At 32.2% G+C, this 26,805-nt stretch overlaps 1 protein-coding gene across 1 annotated transcript in view; it reads right to left on the bottom strand.

The window, feature by feature from the left end:
* Positions 1-1,498: 1,498 nt before the first annotated feature.
* The window catches only part of dally (division abnormally delayed protein), an 88,747-nt gene continuing 63,440 nt past the window's right edge, over positions 1,499-26,805 (bottom strand). The window contains exons 3-9 of the mRNA XM_085193290.1: positions 21,373-21,719; positions 20,817-21,028; positions 18,561-18,729; positions 5,982-6,229; positions 5,489-5,615; positions 4,747-4,912; positions 1,499-4,461 (exon numbers count right to left, since the gene is read on the bottom strand). Of these exons, the coding sequence (XP_085049416.1) occupies positions 4,346-4,461; positions 4,747-4,912; positions 5,489-5,615; positions 5,982-6,229; positions 18,561-18,729; positions 20,817-21,028; positions 21,373-21,719 (1,385 nt within the window). The 3' untranslated portion in view covers positions 1,499-4,345. The remainder of the gene's footprint in view (positions 4,462-4,746; positions 4,913-5,488; positions 5,616-5,981; positions 6,230-18,560; positions 18,730-20,816; positions 21,029-21,372; positions 21,720-26,805) is intronic.

The following is a 26,805-nucleotide window of genomic DNA, read 5'->3' as shown; positions in this document are numbered from 1 at the left end:
TGGTTCATAAAAGGTCAGCTAAGCGATTGGCTTTTTACTTATATAACTGTTATATTTTATAATTTGCATAACAACTTTTAATATGTTGTCGATTTTTACTTTAAATTGAATTAAAATTTGTAAATCATCTTCACTCTGTATCCCGCATACAACTGGGTAGGCAGAGGAAATCTAGTGTTAAGGCACTCCGTTTCCCATTTTCCGCAAAATTCTGGAGGCATAGCGTGTTGAGTGGCGAATCACGAAATCACGCTTTGCCTCGAACCACAGCGAATTAATTTAAATTTATATAAATACCTGATTTCCTCGAATAGGGATCAAATCCACAAACAGTCGTGTTTATAGTCACACCTGTGTCCCTCCGCCATGACTGGCATCGTAAAATAATACAAAATTTTACTAAAAATTATAAATAATACTAAATATTATTTTTAAAAGCTAAAATAATAAAATATTCTTTAGATTAAAATGCAAGCGCATTTGTGTACTCTACACAATGCTCCGTATGAATAATACATCCTGAGAGGCCGCACCTTTGTTAAATTTAAAACAAACTACACAAAACAAAAGGTAGAGAGAGCATATAAGGTATTTTGTAAACGTAATATTTTAAAAATAAGAACTTTGTTTTTTTTTTGCCTACAGTACTACTTATAGTTCATACGCTTTCTAAATGCTTTACATGCTTTGCAGAATTTACTCAAAATCTGTAGAGCAGTTTACGTTATTTATTTTTAAGCTTCTATTAAAGTTATTATAGTTTTAATTTTGTTTATTTCATCACAGTGAATATTAAATATTAAGAAGAGAATGTTAAAAGTGTAGAGTTTAAAAATACTTGTCTATATATATAAAAGGACTTGTCCTCGCTGACTGAGGTAAGACGCACGCACAGCCGTAACCGCTGATGGTTTCTACCTGTTCTGTTATCTGTATCTGTTTCTACATGAAATTTAGACAGATGTTTACTTTCGTAATCTGGACATCCACTAAGATGGGATTTTGAAAAATTTTAGCCCTAAAGGGGTGAAATAGGGGTTGAAAGTTTATATGGAAAAATCTTTAAATCGGCACTGATTTTTATAAAATTTGAAATTGAGACTCTTAAAAATATTTCATTGTACACGTGTTTCATGGTTTATTAGAATTCACTCCTAAGCAATAAGCAGGCGAAGCTGCGCGCATCCGCTAGTTATTTTATATGGCTTAATCGATTTATTCGAATGAAATCAAAAATCAAAAGATGATACATTACCCACTAAAACACTTAATACATTTTATGTTAATTTACATTATTAATAAACACAAACTAAAAATAAACAATACATTTAAATTTAAATAAAAAAAATAATTTTCTGTTTACGCCTGTTATATTTTTAAAAACATACACTCAGTGAACATTTCACGACAGTTTGCACCTGTCATAGACACGAATGAAATGGAGAACCACAAGTATGTCGACCCAAATGAGAGGAGTGTTTAAATAAAACCAATAATGTATGGTACAGAGTTTATTTTCATAATATAAACACACTATCTGTCCAATAATATTTACAAAAGGGAACCATTTCGTATCTTCTTACCACAGTTATATTGCGTTTCTACAATAAAAGCAATATTCCATACAAATAAAAGATTTTTAACTCTTTATATTTATTCTTGGTAAGGATAACACCGAAATATGAGATTCCTTGCATGGTCCTCACGCAAATTCAACAATATATTTTTTTATATAATTTACAAGCATTTCGATACTTCAGTGCACCATTACATGGTGACTAATAGCATTATTATATACGATTTTATAATTTTTACGTATTTTTATTGCAATTTATTTGGAACTTTAATAAAAAAGACTCATTATTACAAATAAGCCACAGATTATGAAATGTCATTGCGCATATTAAGATATTATTGAGAAATATCTATGAAAAAAATGAAATAAAAAAAAAAAACGTTAAAAAAATTGTTTATTAAATTACATTTCATATAGAGTTTATAAAATAATAAATATACGCAATGGCTTTCCACATTTACATAAATACAAAGCAATTTAAATTCTATACAAGATTATGCTTAACTATTGATAAGAGCTACTCAAAATGAATTTGAAAGAGAACACAGATCATCGATTTCATCCATCTACGTTCCTTTTCAAATAATAATAATGCCTAGAAGATTTAGGCCAACGTCTATTACTACTATATTTCCAGTGTTCGATCTGACTTTCGACTATATGCACATATTTGCTTATTATAACGTGACGAAACGTGAATAGGATGCTTTACATTCGTATTCAAAAATAAATAAGCGTGTACAAGATTTAAAATACACTTTATTGCTGTAGAACACTAAATAACATGTTTACTAATAGCAATTTAGTTTATAGTAGTCGATAATAAATATAAACAGTAATAAATGCTGTCAAAGTCATCCATAAAGCTTCCTATTCACGCTTCGACTGATGCACAATCTGCACCGACCTAAGCCTACTAAATTTGTATCACATAATATTAGATTAATTTACGATTTAAATATAGTTATAAATAATAATATTCGTAACATTAATATGGCAACAAAATATGTTACTAGCTAAGCACCTAGACCAGTAGGATTTATATATTTACATAACTGTACATTTTTTATATTTGTTTATCACTTTCGTCTAACCTTTATTATTTTCTAATAAATTTATTGCCGATCAGCTAGTTACAATAGAGACTTCGTTGCTTTGCAAGAACAAAAGTATTGATAATTAAAGTAAACTTGTTATTCATAATATTTAACAAAAACAGAAATATAATGAAAAATGTACACGGCTATGTAAAATTATCAATTTTCATTGATTCCTGTATTTTTTTGTACGGAAAATCTATGTTCTCGCAAAGCACCAGGTTCGTATAAAATATTTCTCAGACAGAATAAACAAGCCGGTGAAAATGGGCTTATTGGTTTTGTTCTCAGTAATTTCATCTAAAAGGAAGCTTGCTACTTTTATGACAATAGTCGCTAAGTCTTTGTTCCTATTAGATATGTTTAGTCGTTCACTTAACGTCAGTGAGTAAATGAATTCAAAAACGCATATTTCATCAATCAACTACCCAACTAAGAAACAATCCACAGAGTAAAATCTAAATTACAATAAAATACTCCCAATAATATTTACAAAACTAGTAAAACTTGATATGCACTGTACATTATAATAGAGTGATATAATTTAAATGCATTTTTTTTTATTTAATTATTTATATTTTTATACTCTGTAGTTAATTTTGTAAGCTTGTATTAACACTAGTTGAGACTAGCTACGCGTAACGCAGGACACTTATAATTTTCTAAATATTTCTTTTTTTTAATATTATAACACCAATTAATTAATTGTCTTTTAGATCATTTACAACTACTTTTTCGTAATTCACGAGTTGTTTTTTTATGTTTACAATATAATTTTCAGAGATTTTATGGAGATCATTCTAGTAAAATTAGGAAACAAGATATAAAAGAAATGAAACGTTAAGAAAAATAAAATCTAAGAAAAGAAGATTAAACAAAGCTATAACTTTTCATATCTTTAAGTTTCTTCTGAAATTGTTAAATCCAATCTTCAATCACATTCAGTTATATTTTTACCATATTAGATATTATTAATTTAGAATGTCACAATCAGGTTAATATTATATAACATTTTGAAAACGTTAAAAGATATTAAGAGAGTGGTTAGAATTATATATGAATAAACAAACCCGTTCAGTTAAATGTTATACAAATTATTTATAAGTCGCCCAATTAAAATGTTCTTAGGGTTCTTTAGATGTTATATGTAAATTTAATCATTTACATTTTGTACTTTATCCAATTACCCATATTTATCAATTAGTCCTTTCAATTAACGAATATTTGCTTCGTAATTTTAATATAATTATCGTTCTCATCACAACATTCATCAAATTATTCTGGCATCGTCATTACCGTACTTTATGTCATAATATTTTGCAAATATTTACAAGCTCATATTTTTAATATTTCGACAACTCTTTATTAAAGCATGTGCTTATAATATGCAAAAGCAATATTAGTTTCCGATATGTTACTCAGATGTTACTCCATTTTCATAGAAATTTTATATAAGTTACATAATTCACGTCGTTATATAATTTTCAATTGTTTTTATAATTTTTAATTCAGTCAAATTATTCATGTTCATACACGTACATTTAGAATGTACTTGAATAGAATTAAAAATTTTATTTTAAATATACTATTAGTTGTTAAACTGATGACAATAATAAAAAAAAACCGATCTCCATGACGTAGGGTAGGTTTTTACCTGTATTGAAATCAGAGTTTAGAACGAGCTGACAATAACAGTGGTAATTATGATTGAGAGGATTGGCCTAAATGCTGTAGCTGACGCCGTCCTGGGTGGCGAGGAGTATGTCGTTTCATCATACGTTCTGCTTCCTGTTGAAAAAAAGTAAATGAAAATACAAATATAGGTATGTGTTAATATAACTTCAGAGTCTTCGTAAGCAGGAAGTATTCAATTGTTAAGAATTTCATATTTATATTATCTGGTCTGACTGTACGTTCATTTAAGCGTATTAGTCTAAGGTGTCTAAAAATACTTTTGTATGATATAATCCTTTTTTCTATTTTATTTTGTCAGTTTTATTTTTGTGAAAAAAATCGTTCGTCTTAATGACTCAAAATATAGATAAGAGTATGTTATATAATATGTCAACTCACCAATGCCTTCAGAACCTGAACCTTCCTCCCCAGACCCTTCAGCATCATACGAAGCGTCATCATCAGTGTAGCTGCGACCAGATCCCGATCCCTCGTCACCTGCTTCATCGCCTTGCATGAAGGCCTCAGCTGTAGGAGACGATGCCCAGGAGTGCGAGACTAGCATCTGTGATAATTTGGATTTGATATAGTATTTATACTAGAAACGGAGTGTCTTTGCAGTACAATGTTTTCACTGCCTAATGCCTATTTTTTATATAGCATTATTTTTACTAATTAATAAAGAAAACATGCTTAAATTGCATTATAGTCCAGTAAATGTTAAGGAACAGTTTAGAAGTTTCTATTACATAGGGGTTTAAGCTGCACTAGAGGTGATATTAAAATTAATAATGTAGGTGTTTCTCCTAAACTTATTAGATAAAGCGAACGATGCTGCTTTTAACGACTGGAACACAGTAAGTCTCTAAATGAGTGGAATACGTTGTCATTTAAAATTAAAAAAATAAAAACTATTAGTTAATAATTAACTGTAAACAAAGCTGGTACTATTATTTGTAATAAGTTAATAATAATCCTTACTATTATCAATATAATATTCTACCATAATTATGAAAGAAAAATCTTACAGTTCAAGAAAAAAATCTAGGTACTTAATTATAAAAAAATCTTTTGCCTTTCAACTTTTATTTAAAGGTGAAAAGAAGTGGTTCACGACGATATCTAGATCTAGATAACCCACCTGTCTGGCTTGCCGCAGCCGGTCGCCTAAGGCCGCGACTTGGGATTCTTGGCTCGAGCCTGAAGCCACCTCGGGGTTGTACTTCTGATCACTTATCGATGCCGACGCCACCAGCGCTTTGGTATATCTGTTCAAGGATATTTCATTATTTGTACGTGTTTTATGCTGATGTTATATTAGAAAATACAAATTATTTAAATATGTAAATATTCAATTGGGTATTTTAAATGAAACGAACTGGACAAATCGTTTATATTTTAGTTTTGTATATATTTTTCGAAATCAGACGTTTCGAACACTTTGCAGTACCTACTTATTTATGGCTAATATAACCGCGATCTCAAACCAAGAAATAAATCTTAGATACGCTATTAATCCTGTGTAAGAATTACATTTAAAATGATGAATGTAAGAATTATCAAAATCAATTATCTTAATATTCAATAAGCAAAATTTTGCCTAACTTAGCAAAAATAAAAAAAAACAAACTCACTCTCCAATAGTAACTCCGTTCCAGCAGTTTTCATTGCCACTATACGCAAAATCCGGTTCATCACAAAGCCTATCCGAAAGTCCAGCGAAGAGTTTTTTACTTGACGCCAGGCTTGCAGCAAATTGCAATAATTCTGTATCAGGTGGCGGCGCTCGGAGTGCATCTCGCCTGGTCGCTCCCGGAGTGGGGCGGGGGGAAGTGAGATTTGGAATGTCCACTGTAGACGGCGGCCCGCATTCTTGTCGTACCTGCAGATAATAAATATTTCAAATATAGTACTAGATTATTTGGCGTTTAACGCAGTGATGGCGTACTGCGCAATGAAGAAGTTCACTTATTTTGTCTGTTTATCAGACATATAAGAACAATGAAATACTACGGTCAAAAAATCTCTCTTAACTCGGTTATTTATTATGGATTTTAATGTAAAATTTATAATATCAATATCATGAAACATTTTATATAACTAAATCACAATTATAAATATCAATAAATATCAATAATATCAATAATGATAAAAATATCTTTCGTTACATTTAAAACTTGGATGGACAGTTTCCTAGAGGAGCGGTCTATAGTCCCGGCATGTTAAAAATTTTATACGTTTTCTAAAATATTCCATCCCTAATGTGAAATAACACTACAAATAAATTTAAAAATATATGATACACTCTCAATTACTTTTCAAAGTAATAAGTTTGTGCTTATTATCTTTAAAACACTTTTGTAATATCATATTAATATTTTTTTCCTGTAATAATTAAAATAGTCGCAACTACTTTTAAAATAGGCGTCGCGTGTTACGTTCGCAGTAAGTACCTAGTAACTGATATGTCGATGTTATATCCAATTGCTAAATATATAGCGGAAGATTTTAATCAACATAATTATATCGCATTAAAACATATATATTTAAATTATAATGGCTGCTTAGATAATCTATATATGTAGTCTTATATTTATATAGGCTCTCAGACATTTTAACTGCAGTTTGTTACGAGACATACAAACGTAATATTAAAATAGAGTAACATAATTGGCAGAAAAACATTGTAGTATGGCTATAATTGTAAACTGTGGAAGCCGTCCACTTAAGCTTTTTATGTTAATTACAGGTCGAGAGAAGTGTAGTCGCTTTCCTTAAGAAATACTGATGAATATAATATTTAAAGTTATTATATACGTTTTTTTAGTTTACTGTACGCACTGTAAGCACTCGATTCTCTATAGCTTTTGAGGTTGATGCGGAAATTTAACGCCGGGCAATGTCTAGATTCCAAATAAGAAATGGAAAATAATTCATTTCCTCAAATGGGAATCGAAAACATTATCGTCGCGTTTACTGTCAGATGCTCTGCTGCTGATCCTCGATGACCTATCAAAAGGTTCCTATATTATATTTAAAAAGATATTTCAATACACCTCACCTTTAAACAAAACTACACAAACATCTTCCAACTAATTGACTAACAAAAACAAAATAAATAACACTAAAAAGCTCAAAACAGATATCGATATCGCATACAATTTGTCGGCCAACAAATCTCTAAGACATCGTGCGGAAATAGCCAGTGTGAATGCCCTTAGCGACGCGCGACACGCAAATAAAACACGACAGGCAACCGCAAATAGCGACATAGCTAGGCGTTTATACTCGTACTCGTTGCATTCTAAAAATTGCACAAAATTATGCATAATGAACCCTTCTGTGGCCGCCTTTTCTGTGGACCCCGACTTCTAGTCACATAGTGATCGCTATGTGAATCTTATGTTTTGGAAACCACGTACGAAAATGCAGAGATAAAAGTAAATGTAAGACTAATCGTGTAGTTTAACCTCGGTGCTTTTATATAGATATTTCGAAAAGTATGCACATATATATGAATAAAGCGCGGAGTTAAGCCACTCAATACACAATGCTTCTTAAATTTGGCGGTAAGTAGGGAGCGGGGTGTTTTAGCACTGGGTTCCCTCTGCCTATCCTGCTCGATGCGGGATACAGGGTGAAGCTGAGAAAATGTTTAAAATATGCGATGTTGCTTCAATAAAACAACCCAATAATTCTTTCGTCCCAATAAATCTATGCGTTTCTCTGGTACTATTAGAGAAAAAATTGTGATGTACGAAACATGGAGAACGGATGGTTCTCCATTTTTCGTCTAAACAGAGACAGAGACATTGTGTTCCAGAATCGCATTTTGTATAACATGAACAAGATAACTAAATTATTTTACCCATAATATAAATGCTCCCTATTGAAATTTAAAACATTTTTTTTATTAGATATTCTTTTTAAATTAAATATTACCTGGGAATTTAAAGATATTTTACACTAATTAATTATAAATATTTTACTGGAACGTACTTTAGTAAAATAAATGATGTATAAAATACCTACATGCCATATGCGAAATTCTTATTAATTAAAACTGAGTTTATTTATAAAAATGAACATATATTTATTTTATAGAAGCAGCCGAACCGAAAGACTGGCCATAAAAAGTTAATATAAAAGCGATTCTAGATATTGAAGGCATTTCCCTGCGCAGGTGTATCTGTCGTAATTGCGCTTTTAAATAAAGAAAGATAACATTTTTTACTAAAGGTATTTCGAAAGTTGAAAAATATCTAAAATATATATTATTATGGATTATTTAAAATTGTGTACCGTATTTTATTATACATTTTTGTTCAGGGTTCGATACCCACTCGGGGTAATTAAATGAATTATTTTTTATTATTAGATATTTTCATTTTCTCGCTCTGGTAACAAGGCAAAGAGCGATGTAGAGTTCCACCAATCTCAATAAGGAACAGAGTGTCTTAACACTGGCTTCTCTCTGGCTTCTCTACTATAATAAAAAACTTAATACGCAACAACTTATCAACTATAGGAAATCCATTTATAAATGTTTTAAATAAGATATCTCTTTATAAAACAGTGACTAACATCATTGTTTCAATGTTTAATTATATTAATTGTAACACCATTCGCCTTTGTTCGTGCTGCAATGACTCATACAGACATACATACATACATTATTATTATCGAAGCAAAGTAATCGTAAATTTTACATATGCATGTTAGAAAATAATAATATCAATTAAAACTTGGTATTGGCTAGGTTTAAAGTCACGAATTGATATCCTAATAATATACACAATAAAGTTAATTGTAATGGAACCTCAAATCCTAGTGCAATATATCGATGAATAAGGCTCGGACTTCATCAAAGCGGAGACTTACGTCCAAGGCAGAGACTTTTAAGACGAGTATAGCGATCTCCACTGGAGATGAAATGTGTGAATAAAAAAATTCTATTGCTTGTTAAAAAACATCTCTCTGCTCATCTCGTCTCCGGTTTAGTCCTTCTGTCATTCAACATGCAATATCCCGGAAAATTGGACAGAAAGTAGCAAAACAGAGTGCCTTAACACTAGAGTTCCGTTTTCGTCAGAACTCAATTTATTGATTCTATTCATTTCCTCGAGTAGGAATCGAACCCACAATCTGTCGCGATTACAGTCACTAGATTGTTTTGACCTATACTCAATTACATGAGTTAATTAAATTAATAATGACAAACATGTTGATACTTTCTTTAATATATGGTCTACTTAAAATTATATTACCTTTTACGTAGTGATTAAAGGCGGTGTCTTTATATATTGGAAATAAAATACAATGTTTAAACTCTTAATGATTCGGTAGTTAGTAGATAAAATATGTTAGTGTAATTTTTGACTTTGATAACTTTATATTACTTCGGTTGCAACATCGCGATGGATGGATGGATGGATCGTCTATTTTTTTTAGTGGTTTTTTTTTCAGATTTACACTGTAGGTATCCCATGTAGGCAGAGGAAGCCTAGTGCTAAGACACTCCACTCCTCACTTTCCACCGAATTCCGAAGGCAATGTGTGTTGGGTCTCGGACATCATCATCATCATCATCATCATCAGCCTGTCCTCTTCCACTGCTGGACATAGGCCTCTCCAATGGCACGCCACTGAGCTCGATCTTCAGCTCTTCGCATCCAGCCGCTGCCCGCTACTTTGTGAATATCGTCACCCCATCTAGCTGGAGGACGTCCTACATTACGCTTGCCAAGGCGTGGTCTCCACTCTAGAACGCGCTTACCCCAACGTTCATCGGTTCTGCGGCAAATGTGACCAGCCCATTGCCACTTCAGCCTACTAATCCTTTGGGCTATGTCGATAACATTGGTTCTCTGTCGGATAACTTCATTTCAAATTCGATCCTTCAGAGATACTCCAAGCATAGCCCTTTCCATAGCATGCTGAGCGACTTTAAGCTGGTGGATCAATCGCACTGTCAGTGTCCACGTCTCGGCTCCGTATGTCATAATTGGTAGGACGCACTCATTAAAGACCTTCGTCTTTAGGCTCTCGGACATCAGGGCGGAGAAATGAAAATTTGAAGAAAAATTGAACTTACATTTTCGGAACGTCGATATTTATACTCGTGTCTAAATTCAAGAACATTATGTTAAAAACAACTTAAAATGTATTTTTAGCAACCACAATATTTTCACGCTTAACACGCTCGCTTTTACGTCATATCAGCGTGAAACATCTCCAATCCATCATTAATAGATTGCATCAGATATTTTAAAACAAACACACAATTACGTGGGCGTGGAAGAGGTGGATATAATTAATATGGAATACGAAGAGCTGATGTCGGCATTGCATCACAACGGATGATGCGACAAAAACTAAAATCGAATTTATACTAATGGACACTTACTTTTACAACATGAAAGAATGTCAACAGCGTCGTGCATATAGTTTTAATTGCTCTCTAAGTATAAGTATCGGTAAAATAATTAAGTGCTTTTCAAAATTTTTGTATGAAAAATTAACGATAATTGAGTCATCTATCCATCCATACATCTATCCATCAGTCTTTCAGTCCACTGCTGGACATAGGCCTCCCTTAATGCTCGCCACTCCGTCCGCTCCTGCGCCCTTTGACGTCCAGCGTAATAATTGAGTAATTGAGGATGATTGCCTAGTGGGACTTAAATAAATGAAAATATCTATCAAAAATTTCATTTCCTAAAGCGGGAATTGAACCCAAACCTTGACCTTGCGATTACACTTTCATTATCATCCTTTAAAAAAAACGCACTTTTATTTTCAACCTGATAAGCATCAATATTTCCCCCCCTTTTAGCGTGTTACGCGTATAGCATTACAAATATATAATATGGAATTTAAAATAGCAAAGAGTAAATAACGAGGTGTGATGACGGCTGACGGCTTATCCGTTTCCTAGCACAATTTATCACGGCTACGGGCTAATACTGGCAATGAGCCTGCATCCTCTGTAATATCGAATATATTATGGATTTAATCGTGAATCATAATATTAGTGGTATTTAATCCAATATTAATTAATGTTTGCCCGGATTTTGTGGGTATCGACTCGTCTATTAATAATATAGGGAATCGAAATATATATAAGACTATTTTACAATGATTTAAGAACAGCTTCACGTTGTATCCCGTATATAGAAGGAACCTAGTGATAAAACACTTCGTTCTCCACTCTCCGCTGAATTTTTCGAAAGTGAAGAAATCTTAAAATCTTAAAGAAGCTTGCGACTTCATTAACTTGAAAATGCTATAATTTTTTTTATTTATGAACCAATTAAAATAAAACAAAGCTAAATTAAATCGTGCACAAACACACAGACAAATATTAAAAAAACCCTAATAATAGTTTGTCTCATATAGTAACATTTTTATTATATGTATAGTTGTTTTATTACTTCAATTTCAAGAAGTCATATCACTCACTGGATATGACTTCTTGAAATTGAAGTAATAAGCAGATTTTTTATAATTTATAGATATTAAACGCCATTCGTAATAAATACTTGAAACTACCAGAACATCAAAAGTCTATGAATACTATGAACGTAAAAAAGAAACATATTGAAACATCGATTACTTGCACTAATTGATTCAAGGCATACCTACTAAAGATGTCACGCTGTTAATAAATTAATATTTCTATTAACTTTCACCTTTGATCTCAGTTATAGAAATAAAAGAAACCTGTCAATATAAATTCAGTAGTGGTGGGCAGAATTTACCATAACCGTATAAGCACTATCAGAGGTCAATAAATAAAGGTGATGGGGAATTGCCAGTTTCTTCTAGAGATGCGCCTACGCATGTCATGACCCAAACGACGAACTTGTTCTAAGGTTTTACTCTAGTGTGCTGTTATTTTATATTTTATCGTTTTAAATTGGAGTATATTTGTTATTAATATTCTATTGGCACTAAATTTAAAGTACATTTTGTTTTTTATGTATTTTGTATTATAAAGATACTTGAATTGTAGAATTAAGATAACAAGCAACTTAAATTTGTCAAAAATACTATTTTCCCTAGCAAGTGTCTGTGAGGAGCAAGTAAACATTATTATTTAATTGTTTTTCGTTAGTATATTAAACTAGCGGACGCGCGCAGCTTCGCTTGCGTATTTAGGGGTGAATTCTAATAAACCATGAAACATGTGTTCAATGAAATATTTTTAAGAGTCTAAATTTAAAATTTTATAATAATCGGTGGTGTTTTAAAGATTTTTCCATACAAACTTTCAACCCCTATTTGCACCCTTAGGGGAAAAATTTAAGAAAACCATGAAACATGTGTTCAATTAAATACTTTTAAGAGTCTGAATTACAAATTTTATAAAAATTGGTGCCGATTAAAAAAAAGTCTATACAAACTTTCAACCCCATATTTGCACCCTTAGGGGAAGAATTCTAGAAAATGATGAAACATGTGTCCAATTAAATACTTTTAAAAATCTAAATTTCAAATTTTATACAAATCGGTGCCGATTTAAATTTTTTTCCATACAAACTTTCAACCCCTATTTCACCCCTTTAAGATTAAAATTTTTCAAAATCCCTTCTTAGTGGATGTCCAGATTACAAAAGTAAACATCTGTCCAAATTTCACGTTTCTACCTTCAGCGGTTACGGCTGTGCGTGCGTCTTACCTCAGTCAGTGAGGACAAGTCCTTTTATATATATAGATAAAATATTTTTCCTGTAACTATTCTGCAAATACAAAATACTTTTATAATAAGATATTTGGTCATCAACTAATATTATAAATGTGAATATAAGTCTGTTTCGCTTTCACGCAAAAACTACTCAACCGATTATAATAAAACTTTGTACACATATTCTTAGAGCTATTAGGAATGACATAACAAGAGTTTTTATTAAATAAAAATGATTATCGTTTCCTATATAAAAATAAATAAAAACGAACGAAGTCGCGTTTGCTTCTCTCGTATATATTAGTATATAAAATTCTATATAAAACATAGTAAAAAGTACGTTAGAACATCATTAAAATAGCGCAAAGAAAGCAACAACAGAACTCGAGTATGGCGCAAAACACTTATTTCTACGCGGCGCTGGTGAAAGCAGACGTGGGCGGGCGCCGGCGCTACAACCTGACCCATCACGGCTCGCAGCCGCATATCCAATGTCAATGACTTGATAATATTACTATAGATTATTCATTATATTTGTACTGTTACTGTTACTGTTACCGTTACTGTTACTGTTACGTAAATTGATTGAAGCCGTCGTAGCATAGGGCACAAGGGTGTGATTGTATCGCGACGGTGATGGGTTCGATATCTACTCGAGGGAATTAATTATTATTTATTAATAATTTTGTTTCTTCGGTCTTGTGTCGAGTCGCGGCGTTGGGTTCCGCCACTTAACTTGCAATGCCATGAAAAATTCAGTGGAAAGTGGGGAACGGAGTGTCTTATCACTAGATTTCTTTTGCTTACCGTTCTGTGTGATTTATTTTTGCTTTATTTTTATTTGTTACGTAAATTATTTGTATTTATTCTAACTGTAGTCAACAAGTGTTCCGATTAATTATATTTTGATAATTTTAGCATTTATTGACATAAAAGCTTATGTTCTCTTATGTAATATTAATTTGTGGACAATAAACTTGTTGTAATACAAATAGTTACTAGGCCCAGGATTCAATAGGTTCGAGAATTTTTCGAGACATTGCATGTTTAGTGGCGGAACTCAACCCCGGACTTCTACCTTGGTGTCAGAGCGAAGAATTTAAAATAATAATAATTATTCCTCAGAGTGGGAATCGAATTCACAAACGTGTCCCTGTCCTACGACAGCCTCAATGATAGATAGCTTTTTGTTAAAACCTAAATATTTTTCTTGTATATTAAAAGGGCTTACCCTTAATCGAAATAGAATAACGCCACAAACTTTAAAATAAATCCCGAATAAAATGGAAACAACTGAATCCCCAGGGAATGGAACCAGAACCAATGCTATTACCATGAAAATTGAAAGTCAACATTTCATCGAGCGACTTCAAGCCTTTTATAATAAAAGCCTTTACCGAGCTCGTAAAACTGCTTTGTGGAATAAATCTCTCTCGTATACCTATATATTTGTGGAATGAATCTCTCTCTCATATAGGTACCTAGTTTAAATTTCCATTGGGTTATAATAAACTTAATAGAACCATTGAATTGGGGAAAAATGGACTAAAACCTTTCTAGCTTTTATTTGTGTATTCGACCTAACCGTTTATGTGTATTTATTGCTTTTAAAATTATATTTTAGTAATTTGTTACATTTTTTAAGCTAATTGGTATGTGTTCATGTATTATAGTAAGCTTATTATAGTAAATTGTTCACGCAATTCCTCTAGAATTCGGCAGAAAGTGGGGAACGGAGTGTCTTAACACTAGGTTCCCTCTGCCGCGAAGAGGCTGCCGCGTGAAGCTGATTTGATTTGATTTTTGATTTTGTCTTTATAAAAGCTCCTAATAAGTAGGTACAAATAGCAAAAATATTTAGTTTCGTAAAATGTACTAATCGTAATATTAGTACCCAGTTATATACAACTTTACAACACAACAATTTTATTATAATTTTACAGAAAATTTATGTTTACTGCCACTGGAATATCAATCTAAAAATTTATAGTTTTACTTTACAGACGTAATACATAATAAATAGCTAGTATAAATTGGAAATAAAAAATAAACTACCTGTAATTTTATGGCTAACGAATCTTTTATTATGTTAATTGAATGTTTAGAGGTATCTATTTCAACGGATTTATTCAAAATAACATAGATTTAAATACTTCCGGCGTTGTACACCGGAATCATAAATGATGAATGGCGTCCCGGAATTAGTGTCCTTGGTGACTGAGTGACATAATCATTGTTGCGTGAGGTGACTCAACGGATGTCTGTGTTATGTCTGCTCCAACGCTAATACGACTCTATTGTTTTGCTAATCTTTGGACGGTTGGTGTTGTTCATTAGTTATAGCTTCATAAACGTACTTACATTGGGTTATGTAATATTTGAAGGATAAATTCGTGCTGGAATGATATACCGTGAGTAGACTCTACATACGAATATAACAAAATCGGACCTGAAGCTATTTTCTTTAATATATAATATTTATATTTTAGTTAGACATTATTTAACAGTACAAATATCAAGTAATAGTTTATATTCTAATATAAGCACAATATAACAATATTTTTTAAACGTTGGCTAAGGTAACAAAATAAATTGTATTGGAAAAGATTTGGAAACTTAATTCTAATTGCCAGAATTCGATATTATTTTTAATTTAAAATATTATTATATTTAACTAGCGGACGCGCGCAGCTTCGCTTGCGTATTTAGGGATGAATTCTAAAAAACCATGAAACACATGTTCAATTAAATATTTTTAAGAGTCTAAATTTCAAATTTTATAATAATCGGTGGCGTTTTAAAGATTTTTCCATACAAATTTTCAACCCCTTATTTGCACCCTTAGGGAGAGAATTCTAGAAAACGATGAAACACGTATTCAATTAAATGCTTTTAAAAATCTAAATTTCAAATTTTATAAAAATCGGTGCCGATTAAAATTTTTTTCCATACTAACTTTCAACCCCTATATCACCCCTTTAGGGTTAAAATTTTTCAAAATCCCTTCTTATTGGATGTCCAGATTACGAAAGTAAACATCTGTCCAAATTTCACGTTTCTATCTTAAAATATATTTTACAATATGAATAAAATATGAATTTAAATATGTCGGACTCTATTCTGGGCGACAGAGCAGCTGAGATTTCATCCATATTATATGTAACAATATTATCTAAGGTCACTTATGTTCCAGACTTTACGACAGCACTATTATAATAAATTTAATTTTATACTTATTAATAAAATAACAATATCTTTGAAAACTACAAAATTACGTAAAACTCGTAAGATAGCGTGAATATGCCTCAGTTATTACAATAATTGTAAGCTCAAAAACTCCGTTTACATATATCTATATGTAGTTTCAAATTTCAACCTATTTCTCTCTATTTCTAAAATACGGAAGAAACGCAAAGGTCAATTACATAGACGACGCGAATCGAAATAAGGAAAGGTACATAGCACAAGACGATCAAACATGAATATAGCCGTATTGTGCTTTATAACAACGGATTATTAGAATATAGCTGAACGGGCTCGGTCGACCCGCGCCCACGCCTGCCCTGCCTCGCCTCGCCTACGACCATTCCACCTTCTTTATGGTCTCATAACATCGCGTAAACTTAATCTAAAGAAAGATTCTAAACTTTACGACAGTAAGATGGACTGCTCCAGCTCTTGAAATGGTATGTTGCTAAAGCTATTTATTATTGTAATTGATTATTGCCCTTTGGAATAATAAATACGTGTCAAAATTAAAGGTTATTAATTTTAGGGATATTTTCTGTTATTTATCTTGATTTTTATAGTAATTTTACAGGAAATTTACTGGAACATAATTCCATAAAGAAGGCTTGACATAATTTTTATAAAACATTTACAAGAAATATAAGGTTTCAGGTGCAGTAAACGTATATAATCTACGTATATCGAAGTTTAAATATACCATTTTTATTTTATTTTCATTCTTTGCTTTTCTTTATCTTTACATACAAAAGAGTTGCATAACAAAGTAAGATTTTAAATCTTAGCACATTATTTAAGCTTACCCCGTACAGTGTGGTCGAAGCGATAACCGTAAAATAATTGAAATGTGCCGTTGAGGGGATTTCTCTTGTGTGGCGTTCAGCCAAGTTCTACATCGACGTAGTGTGAAAGGTTTGATAACTTTATTGAAAACAAAACAAGGGCAGAATAAATATTTTTGGAAAATAATAGCTATATGCAACAAGATGACCTAACTCTTAGTTGGTCTGGATTTCATGCTAAAATAGCGTGTAAAATGCCTCTTCTGTTACTTACCGGTAGAAAGGTAAATCAGGTGAAATTATAATGTATACAGTATATATATAGACTATAGTAAATATTTTATCGTGCAGAAAATTATCTCGCTCAACACGAACGAGTCGTATGCCAAAACATTTCTAAAGTTCCGAAAGTTTATTTTACATTGTTAAACGTAATTTATGACCGCAAATGAATTTGGCTGGAACTAGGCAAGTCGTTTTGCGAGTTCGGAATATAGATTCGGTATAATGCAACCAATAAATTAATACTAATGGGGTAATATATTGGATATATACCTATTATTTATTTTATCTATGTTTTCTAATTTAACTACAGGCTATTTACTCGAAGTTTTAATTGTAAATTAAGATTCTACTATCTCTATCTTTGGACAGATAAGTTCCAGTTATTTAGCAAGTAAATAAAATTAATATATTTTTTTCATAATACCAAAGCAGCCTAATGCTATATTATAAAATCGTTATAACGAAAATGTGTTATATAACACTTGGCATCATGTCTGGCATTCGCAAATATACGAGTATGTACGGCGTGGTGCATAAATTAAAAGTTCTGACTTGTTTCAAGATCCAAGCTGCCTCCGAGTACACTCCAGACGTGTTTTGCGTCTCAACGAGGCATACCAAGAAAACTTTCAAAGACAATTAGGTAAAATTACCAGAACGATCATTTAACAAGTAATTGTACCAAAATTCTGTACGCCAAGAAATATTCGTTTCATGTCGTTAATTCATTCACGAACCAAAAAGTTCTTTCAAATAATAATTTGTCCAAGTTCTTTCTTGGAATCCATAGAGTTCATAACCGCTGAGTTTAATATTTATGATTTTCTTTTAAATAATATAATTAATTAGTCTGTTGCAGTATTATAAAAAAAATATACTTCAAGTTACTGCCAATTAGTATTTAAAAATTCAATACTAAGAATTAATAATTGAACTTCCAGGCCAGTCGTGGCGTAAGGGGCAACAAGACTATAAACGCAACTGGTCGTCGGTTCGATCCCCGCACAAGGAAATGACATAATTAATTAATATTTTCATTTTCATAGCTCTGGTGTCAAGGACTCAAGAACTCAGGAGAGAACTCAAGCCAGCCCTCAGAATTCGGCAGAAATTGAGGGAGGGAGTGTCTTAACACTAGGTTCCGTGCGTACAGTGCTGTGTGCAGCTGATTAGATTTTAAGTATTAAATATTTTATATTCCTCAGTTTACGTACCTTCTTTTCTAATATGACGTGGTTTTCAAGCGCGTGCATAATCGCCTCAGAGACTTTAGCGTCCAAAGCTCTTAGAACAGCGTCGGCGTCGGCCCTCGCGAGACGTTCGACTCCCTCCACGTAGCCCGCCCAAGGAGCATCGAGTTCCACTACCAGAGAACCTATACACCTGTCGAGAGAAAAACAGATTAAGATATACATATAATAAATCAACGCGAAAAAAATATAGGTAAAATATTTTATAAGCTTCATTCCCTCGAGTGGGGATCGAACCCACGACCTGCCTCAAGTAGTATTATAATGATAACAATAAAATATATATTTATATTAATTAAGTATGCAGCGTATATTTTTTATATGAACCATAAAAATAATATTTTCCCCGGATACCTAATTTCGCGAGATTAATGTGGCTGCTCTAAAAACTGGTGCATAAATTCAACACTTTACTGAACATTAAATAAGCTACTTATTTATGTCTTAAACAGTTTCCTTGCGTATTTTGTAACTATTTAAGTATAAAATATTTAATGTCTGCTTTAAAAAGCAACTTTGAGGGTGTCGTAGCGCAGGGTCAAAATAGTGTGTCTGTAAAGCGACAGTTCTGGGTTCGATCTCCACTCGGGAAAATAAATTATTACTAGTTATTAACAATTATGTTTCTTCGCTCTGGCACCAATATAAAGCCCGGCGTTGAGTTTCGCCATTCAACACGCAATGTGAAGCTGATTTCATTTAATTTAATTTGTAAGAAGCAACATTTTTGTTCAACATTATAAGTAGATCAATAACATTATCATATAATTTTTAAATATTTATCTATTCAAGTGGCCTAGTGGTTAGTGACGCTAGCTACTATGACAAGGAACTTGGGTTCACACCCATCATATATAAGGTGAAAAGAATTAGTATACCGTAGTAAGTATGTAAATATATTAGATGTTAAAAATTAAACTTAATCATGATTTAAATACATAGATTGTGCAAACGAGAAATTTCTCTCTTTCTTTTCTCATATAGCTACTAAGGAGGTACTTTAGACTTTTTCGCTTGTAATTTTCCACATAACTTTGAGCTTTATAAATGTTCCTTTTAAAACTTTGGTGGTATAAAATATTAAAATTTATTATTATTGTCTACGGAAAATAGAACGAGGTTATTTTTCACTAACAAGAAGTTGGTTGGATAGCTTAATTATAAACTAAACATATAAATTCCTAAAACAACTTGGGAAATTGGCTGAAGGAAAAAAATAAGTAATCCTCTATGTAAGTAGACGTTCTCTGCTTAATATGATTTAGTTTAAAAAAATAATTAAATCAGCTTCTCGCTGTATCCCGCATACATCAGGGGTAAAGAGAACCTAACGTTAAGACACTCCGTTCCCCACTTTCAACCGAATTCTAGATGCCTGTTAAGCGGCCAAACTCAACGCCGTGTTTTATCCCGATACCAGAGCGAGGAAATGAAAATCTAAATTTAAATAAATATTAAATTTCCTCGAGTGGGGATCGAACCTACTATCAGTCGCATTTACTGTCACACTTAGTGCCTCTGTGCCTGTATAGATTATTGTTTTATGTAAGTATGTTATAATTTATATGTAACGACCGGTATTGCGTCTACATACATATATAATCAACACTTCCCTTTCATAATGAGTAATATCCCTGTATGCTCTTAACGACAGTATTTTGAATAGCTTTGTATCAACCCTTAAAAATAGTTCTTTTATATAATTCGAGTCGAGCACACCTCATCGAGACTCGAGGGGACCCTTCTACCGTTATTACTTCAAACCGTAGAACTATAACAATAAAAATATATTTTTATTCTTAGCCTCTAGCGTTTGATAAAGAATTTATTTAATTAATATTATGAAGTTATTGTATTGAGAGAGAAATTAGATCAGCTAACCCACTGAGGTATTTTTATTAACTTAATATGAAACCCAACACGGTGGTTCAGTATATAAAAATTTTAGTTTCATATGGCATTTGGGGAATATTTATATTAAGGTATATTTCTTAATAAGCTTAGATAATATATACCATATTTATAGTTTTCAATCTTAGAAAACGTTACATATTTTGAAATTTTTATTTTTTTTCTATCCAGTACGCCGAGCTATTTGAATACGCATATACAACTCAAGCATCAAACTAAAAGGACATACCAACCTAATACAATTTACCTCTCCACCAGTCCCTCAAAGGACTTCAAAATACAAAAGCCATTACAAACAAGATAACTCACCCCCTGGCCACATTCAAGCAGTAATTCCGACATGGACTGACGTCGTGTCCCTTGCATCTGGAACAGCCGCCCATGTGCAGCAATTTATTGGAGCACTCTTCGTTCATAGTGGAGAGCACTTTCTCACTAGCAGCGAGAGCGCTCGCGCCCACTACTAGTACTTGCAACAGCGCTCGGGCCGCCTCTAGGGACCGCGACAGCGAAGCTCCCAGCTGTTGACAGATCACTCGGTTTAGACAATTATTTTGTTATATTTATTTAAATTAATTTATTTGTTTTATTTATTTAATAGGAAGGCAGCATAATATGTATTGTATTTTAACGTATTTCTTAACGTATAAAACATAGATTTATTAAAAAAGTTAAAATAATAAAATGTTCATTTAAGATTCCTCTATAACTAAAAATTAAGTATATAGAATATATATTCATAAGAAGCTATTGTCTGTTGATCTATTAATCTATCAGATCAATAGAAAAAAAAAGATTAAAAAATTGATGACAAAAGGTTAAAAATTATGTTAACAAAGATAAGATTAAGTACAGTTTATTTTACCTGCTGTGGAACATCTCCAAATGGCTGGACAGCATCGTATGCGTCTTTCAAGCACGCTTCATACTCTGGAACGAACTGCTTTGTATCCAGCCTGAGTACATTTTGGTAAGCTACCGGGAATACCTCCCGAAAGAATTTCTTTGTGCTTAAAGACATGTCTTTGGGTGCTGGTCCTAAGTAGTCCAAATTAGTGTCATCTCCCTCCGTATTTGGCTTGAGGATAAACCGAATGTCATCGTAGAGAGCGCCGAGTGGCACGTGTGTTCTAGTTGCGTGACTTTTATATAATTGTGAAAATAGGACTGCCGTCTTGTTCTGTGATTGATACGACAATCCTGTTAAGTGCTCTGTGGACAAAATACGTATAATTCATTATAAATATTATTTGAAATACATAAAGAATAAGTAAAAAAAAATATCTATAAATTTATTTGGAAAAGCTATGTAAATTATTTCATCAAATATTCTACTGTCATAATTAGATATTTAAATTTAATTAACAACTAACTAAATATATTATAATTATCTCATTAAATATAGGCGCCAGTACCATGCCGCAGTAATAAACATTAACACAAACTAGAAACTCGCGCTGTTTGCACAAAACTGTGGTATTAAACAAGCCTGTGTAAATAGTCGTTAGGAAACATCTCTCTGGTATTTGATTATACGACACCTGGTGCCTTAACTCTACTTCGTTATCTCGTTGGAATGCAGGAGCGAGCCAACGGGATCAACGCCTCGCCACATTCCCATGTCGAGATATAAATTCATCCTAAACACTTAAAGGTACCTTAAAATGAGGTACCCCAGCCCACCGACGAATAGGAAGCTACCTAATTAACCCTACCGACTCATTCTATTTAATTAAACTGCCTTGTGTTATCTTTGCTTTAATTCGAAGCAAATTAAGATTGCGTGAAACTAGTGGTATTTGAAAATATTTAGAAGGGTGGAATGCCTTTGATGTCTACGTCTCCGTTACGGTCTTTGAGGGAACGCATTCAGAACTGCTCCAGAGCGAGTACAAGCATGTTTAAGATTAATGGGTTACTATATGTTGCTTCCTTTTAAAGGAAAAAAAACTCATTTTTATTCCGCTTACAGTTTAAATAATGAATTAAATTTAAGTGTTTTAAGGGGACGATAACGTTATTTATTGTTTTTATAATTTTTATTAGCTTCACTCTGTATACCGCATGCAGCAGGGTAGGCAGAGGCATTGCGTGTTGAGTGGTAGAACTAAACGCCGTGCTTTGCCTTGATGCCAAGGCGAAGTAAATGGAAATATTAAATATTTCATTACCCCGGGTGGGAATCGAACCCTAATCCTACTGCTTTTACAGTCATACACTGGCGCTAAATACTTATAAAATTATATTAAATGTAAGATGAACTCTCGGCATTGTAGACAATAAGATGGGAAATCGCTTCCATCTAAAGTATTGAACGCTTTAACACAATCATTTATTTTTCAAAAAGATCAATTATAAATGAATAAGATGAAACGGAAGCTTAACAATGAGAAAATAATTATACTACAAAAAAATACCTTTTCTTTGAATTCTTAGTCAGATAGGTTTTTTAAGATAAATTAAAATTTATTAATTTAAGATACGTATATCAAAATTATATCGATATGGACAAATTAGTTGTCTATTTAAAAAACTATAACAAACAAAAACACCAATAATTCAAATCCAATTTATAAAATTGCAACATTCATCTACCATTTCGTAAGCAATAAGACAATGAATGGATGACTTGATCTAAGTACTTGTAATTCCTGAGAGACTCATTTATACATACACATATCTAGATTTTATTGGTTTTATTACTTTAGGGTAGAAGTAACCTTGTGTTAAGACACTCTGTTCAGCGGAACTCAACGCCGCGCTTTTTGCCTCGGTACCAGAGCGAAGAAAAGTAAATATTAGTTAATAATAACACATTCCCTCGAATGGGGGTCGAACCCATTACCGTCGTTACAGCCACACGTTTGAGCTTCTCCGCCTTCATTTTTATTAGAACAGTGGATATAATAAATTTGTATTCCAAGAATAAATCTTTAGCATTTTGTTTTACGACGGGCAGTTCGATAAATAAGTGTCATTCGTCTTTTCACGCAAGACCTCCAGACGCCCTTCGAGAGCTCCGTAGATATAGATAGATATGAAGAGGGAGACATGTTGTTACAATAAATTGAATATATATGAAATTCATACGTTTTATGATTGTTTTTATTATTAATAAATTGGATTTTGACTAATGTATATTTAATAACTAAAGGTTGATGTGAAAGATTATTTAGATTAATATAATTTGTCTTAACCAATTGCGCTACACGTTGTATACCGCATGTAGCAAGGTGGGCAGAGGAAGCATAGTGTTAAAACACTCCACATCTGGAGATATTGGTGGCGGAAACAAACGCCGCGGTTTATCTTGACACCAGAGCGAAAAAAATAAAATATAAATTTATATAAACATTTCATTTCCTTGAATGGGAATCGAACCCACGTTATACAGTTGGACGTGGGTGTCCCTGTGCCATAACTGGCTTCTAATCATTCTCTCTCAATCTTTTCTAACATTTTATATTCAATATACAAGATATTTATTTTTTTAGTCTAATTTGTATTTATTTTGTTATAGACCTGTGGTATTTCTGTGTCAAAAATATTAAATTTATAGTTCTAGTTGTTAAAGAATTTTATATATCGTGATGAAAAGCAATTACAAGAATGTTTGATACTAAAATATATGTCCAAAGATCAAAGATTATAAAATATTGCAACAAACAGACAAAGAGAGCGAACGAAATTATGTTTCTTGTAAAAAATATACGATATTTTTGGAATTTTCATTAGCATTTGTTAAATTAAAACAAGATAAAAATAATACACGAACTAAAAAAGGCTAGCTCCCACTTTACGTAGATTTTCGGCGTTGTAATTAGTAATGTTAATATTTACAGAGGTTGTTCAGAAATGAGAGAGTTCAGCTTCAGATTTGAAATCTTAACTACTTTGAATATTTTAATTATTCATGTTACATAATTCACGAGACTATCTAATGCATGAAATATTTATAAACACGCATTTTTCTTATTTTCTCTTAACTGTCTGTCGATAGATAATTACATAATGTAAATTTTCCTTAAAAAGTTATACGTAGCTGGGGTTAAACCGCGCACAATGTATAAGATACTTTCCAAGCGTAACTACTAACCAATTAAACTAAATGTTCTTACTTTTGTTGTTTATGCATTTTAATATTAAATATTTAATTTCCTCGAGTGGGAATTAAACTATGACCGATTCTTTTAGAAAATATAATAATAATAATATCCTAGTCCTTTCATAAAAGACATTAAAAGCGATAATTTTTAAATGTAACATAAAATTAAAAACATAATGCTTATTTCTCCACATATTCTGTCAACAAATAAATGACTTTAAACGTGGGTTTAAGCGGAAAAATTATACGTCGTTTTTCATAAACTGCTGCATATCTCGTAAAGAGCGAAAAGGTCCCCTGATATTAAGTCGTTGCGGCTGGATTAGAATGTCCCTTTCGTAACCTTTGGGGGATCTTTGTTGTGATCACGCAAAAATGGTATTTTCTTTATAAAACAACTTACTATACTGGTATACCAATATAGTTATTTTTAAGAAAATCGAACTTAATACATGGTATTTGATTTTTATACGTTTTTTTAAAGAAAAATAAGTACTCGCACACTTCAGATTGTATCCCGCACATAGCAGGTTAGTCATTGTTAAGACACCCCGTTCTCCATTTTCTACCGACTGATGGCTTCTCTAGAGGCTTTGCGTGTTGAGTGGCAGAACTCAACGCCGCATTTTGCCTCGCACCAGAGCGAAGAAATGAAAATAATAAATATTTAATTTCCTCGATTGGGAATCGAACCCACAATCAGTCGCGTTTACAGTCATACTTTGTGCAACTGCGCCACGACTGGCCTCTATATCCTCTCTTTATAATTATTTATAAATTTATTTAAAGGCAACTTTTATAAATAGACTTCGCACATTTTTAAACTATACACTACGAGTTCATGATTTAATAATATTCGAAAAATGATTTTTTAACCGGAAGATAAATTCGAAAGCTCACAAGCATTTGCTTCACATCAGCTTCACGCTGTATCCCGCACACAGCAGAGTAGGCAGAGGGAACCTTGTATTATGACACTCCGTTCTCCACATTTTCCCAATTGAGGTCTTGTCCACAACCGTCAACAGAGCCAATAAGGCTTTATTTATTTTATTTTCCTTGTTTGGATATTTATATTAAATATTTGGAAAAACCAATGATTTTATTTAAATAATGTCGCTATAAAGCGAATTACTTACCTACAAGCCATACATCGTTCATATAACTTTATTATTAGTTATCGTATCGAAGTGATTAATAGGTTCCCGCGCAATAGGGCTAGTGATATTGAGGACAAAGGACCCTACCACTTGTAGTACTTCCCTCTACTAAAACAGAGGGTGGGCCACATTGTTCTAAACCAGCTCATTATAAAGGTCATTGCACTCGTTAAAGTCGTTTCGCTATACATTTCATTTGTTCATCGATGCCCGCAAAGGAAAGGAATACTTGCTTTACCTTTTACTCGAGCACTATAATTATTATAAATAATACTTGGAAATTCATAAAAACATATAAATAACTTTACTTTTTATATTTTAATGATTGTTTAAATAACTATATTATTAATATAATAACTGCAATTCATGTTTTGGAAAATGAGGCCGTCGGAAATTCGGCGGAAAATGGGGAACGGAGAGTTTTAACACTAGGTTCCTGCCTACCCTGCTGTGTGCGGGAAATAGGGTGATGCAGATTTATTTTATTTATGTTTATAAGTAGTTTAGGAATTGGCCAATATTGATAACGAACGTTGAATTAATTAATAATTCAAACACTCATATCTCAAAAACAATTTGCTTAATGTTGTTATATAAAATATATTGGTAGATAAGTAAAATGTAAGTTATTCATTGAGAACAAACATGACTGGATAAATTGTTTGTTATTTATTATACACAGTATTAGTAATAAATTGTCAATTTTGATAAAATTACATTTCTGCGCCATTATTACTGCATGTAAATACTCTATTTATATAAATAACCATATTGCATTAATGAATTTCTAAGTTATATTTCATAACCATATTTTAAAATTGTTAATAAAATATCCACATAGAATGGTAGGCAAAGGGAACCTGAGAACCCAATGTTAAGACACTTCTTTCTCATGAATGGTGGCGGAAAATGGGGAACAAAATGAGGTCCATTTTGTTCCCCATTTTCCGCTAAATTCTGAAGGCCTGGAATTTAACGCCATGCTTTGCCTCGACACCAAAATGAAAATATATTGTTATATATTTCATTTTCT

The sequence above is a fragment of the Heliconius melpomene genome, chromosome 11 (genome assembly GCF_056956725.1).
Source record: "Heliconius melpomene rosina isolate 202511_hmr_F chromosome 11, ASM5695672v1, whole genome shotgun sequence".
Taxonomy (NCBI): Eukaryota; Metazoa; Arthropoda; class Insecta; order Lepidoptera; family Nymphalidae; genus Heliconius; species Heliconius melpomene.
This window is presented reverse-complemented; position numbering and strand designations above follow the sequence as displayed.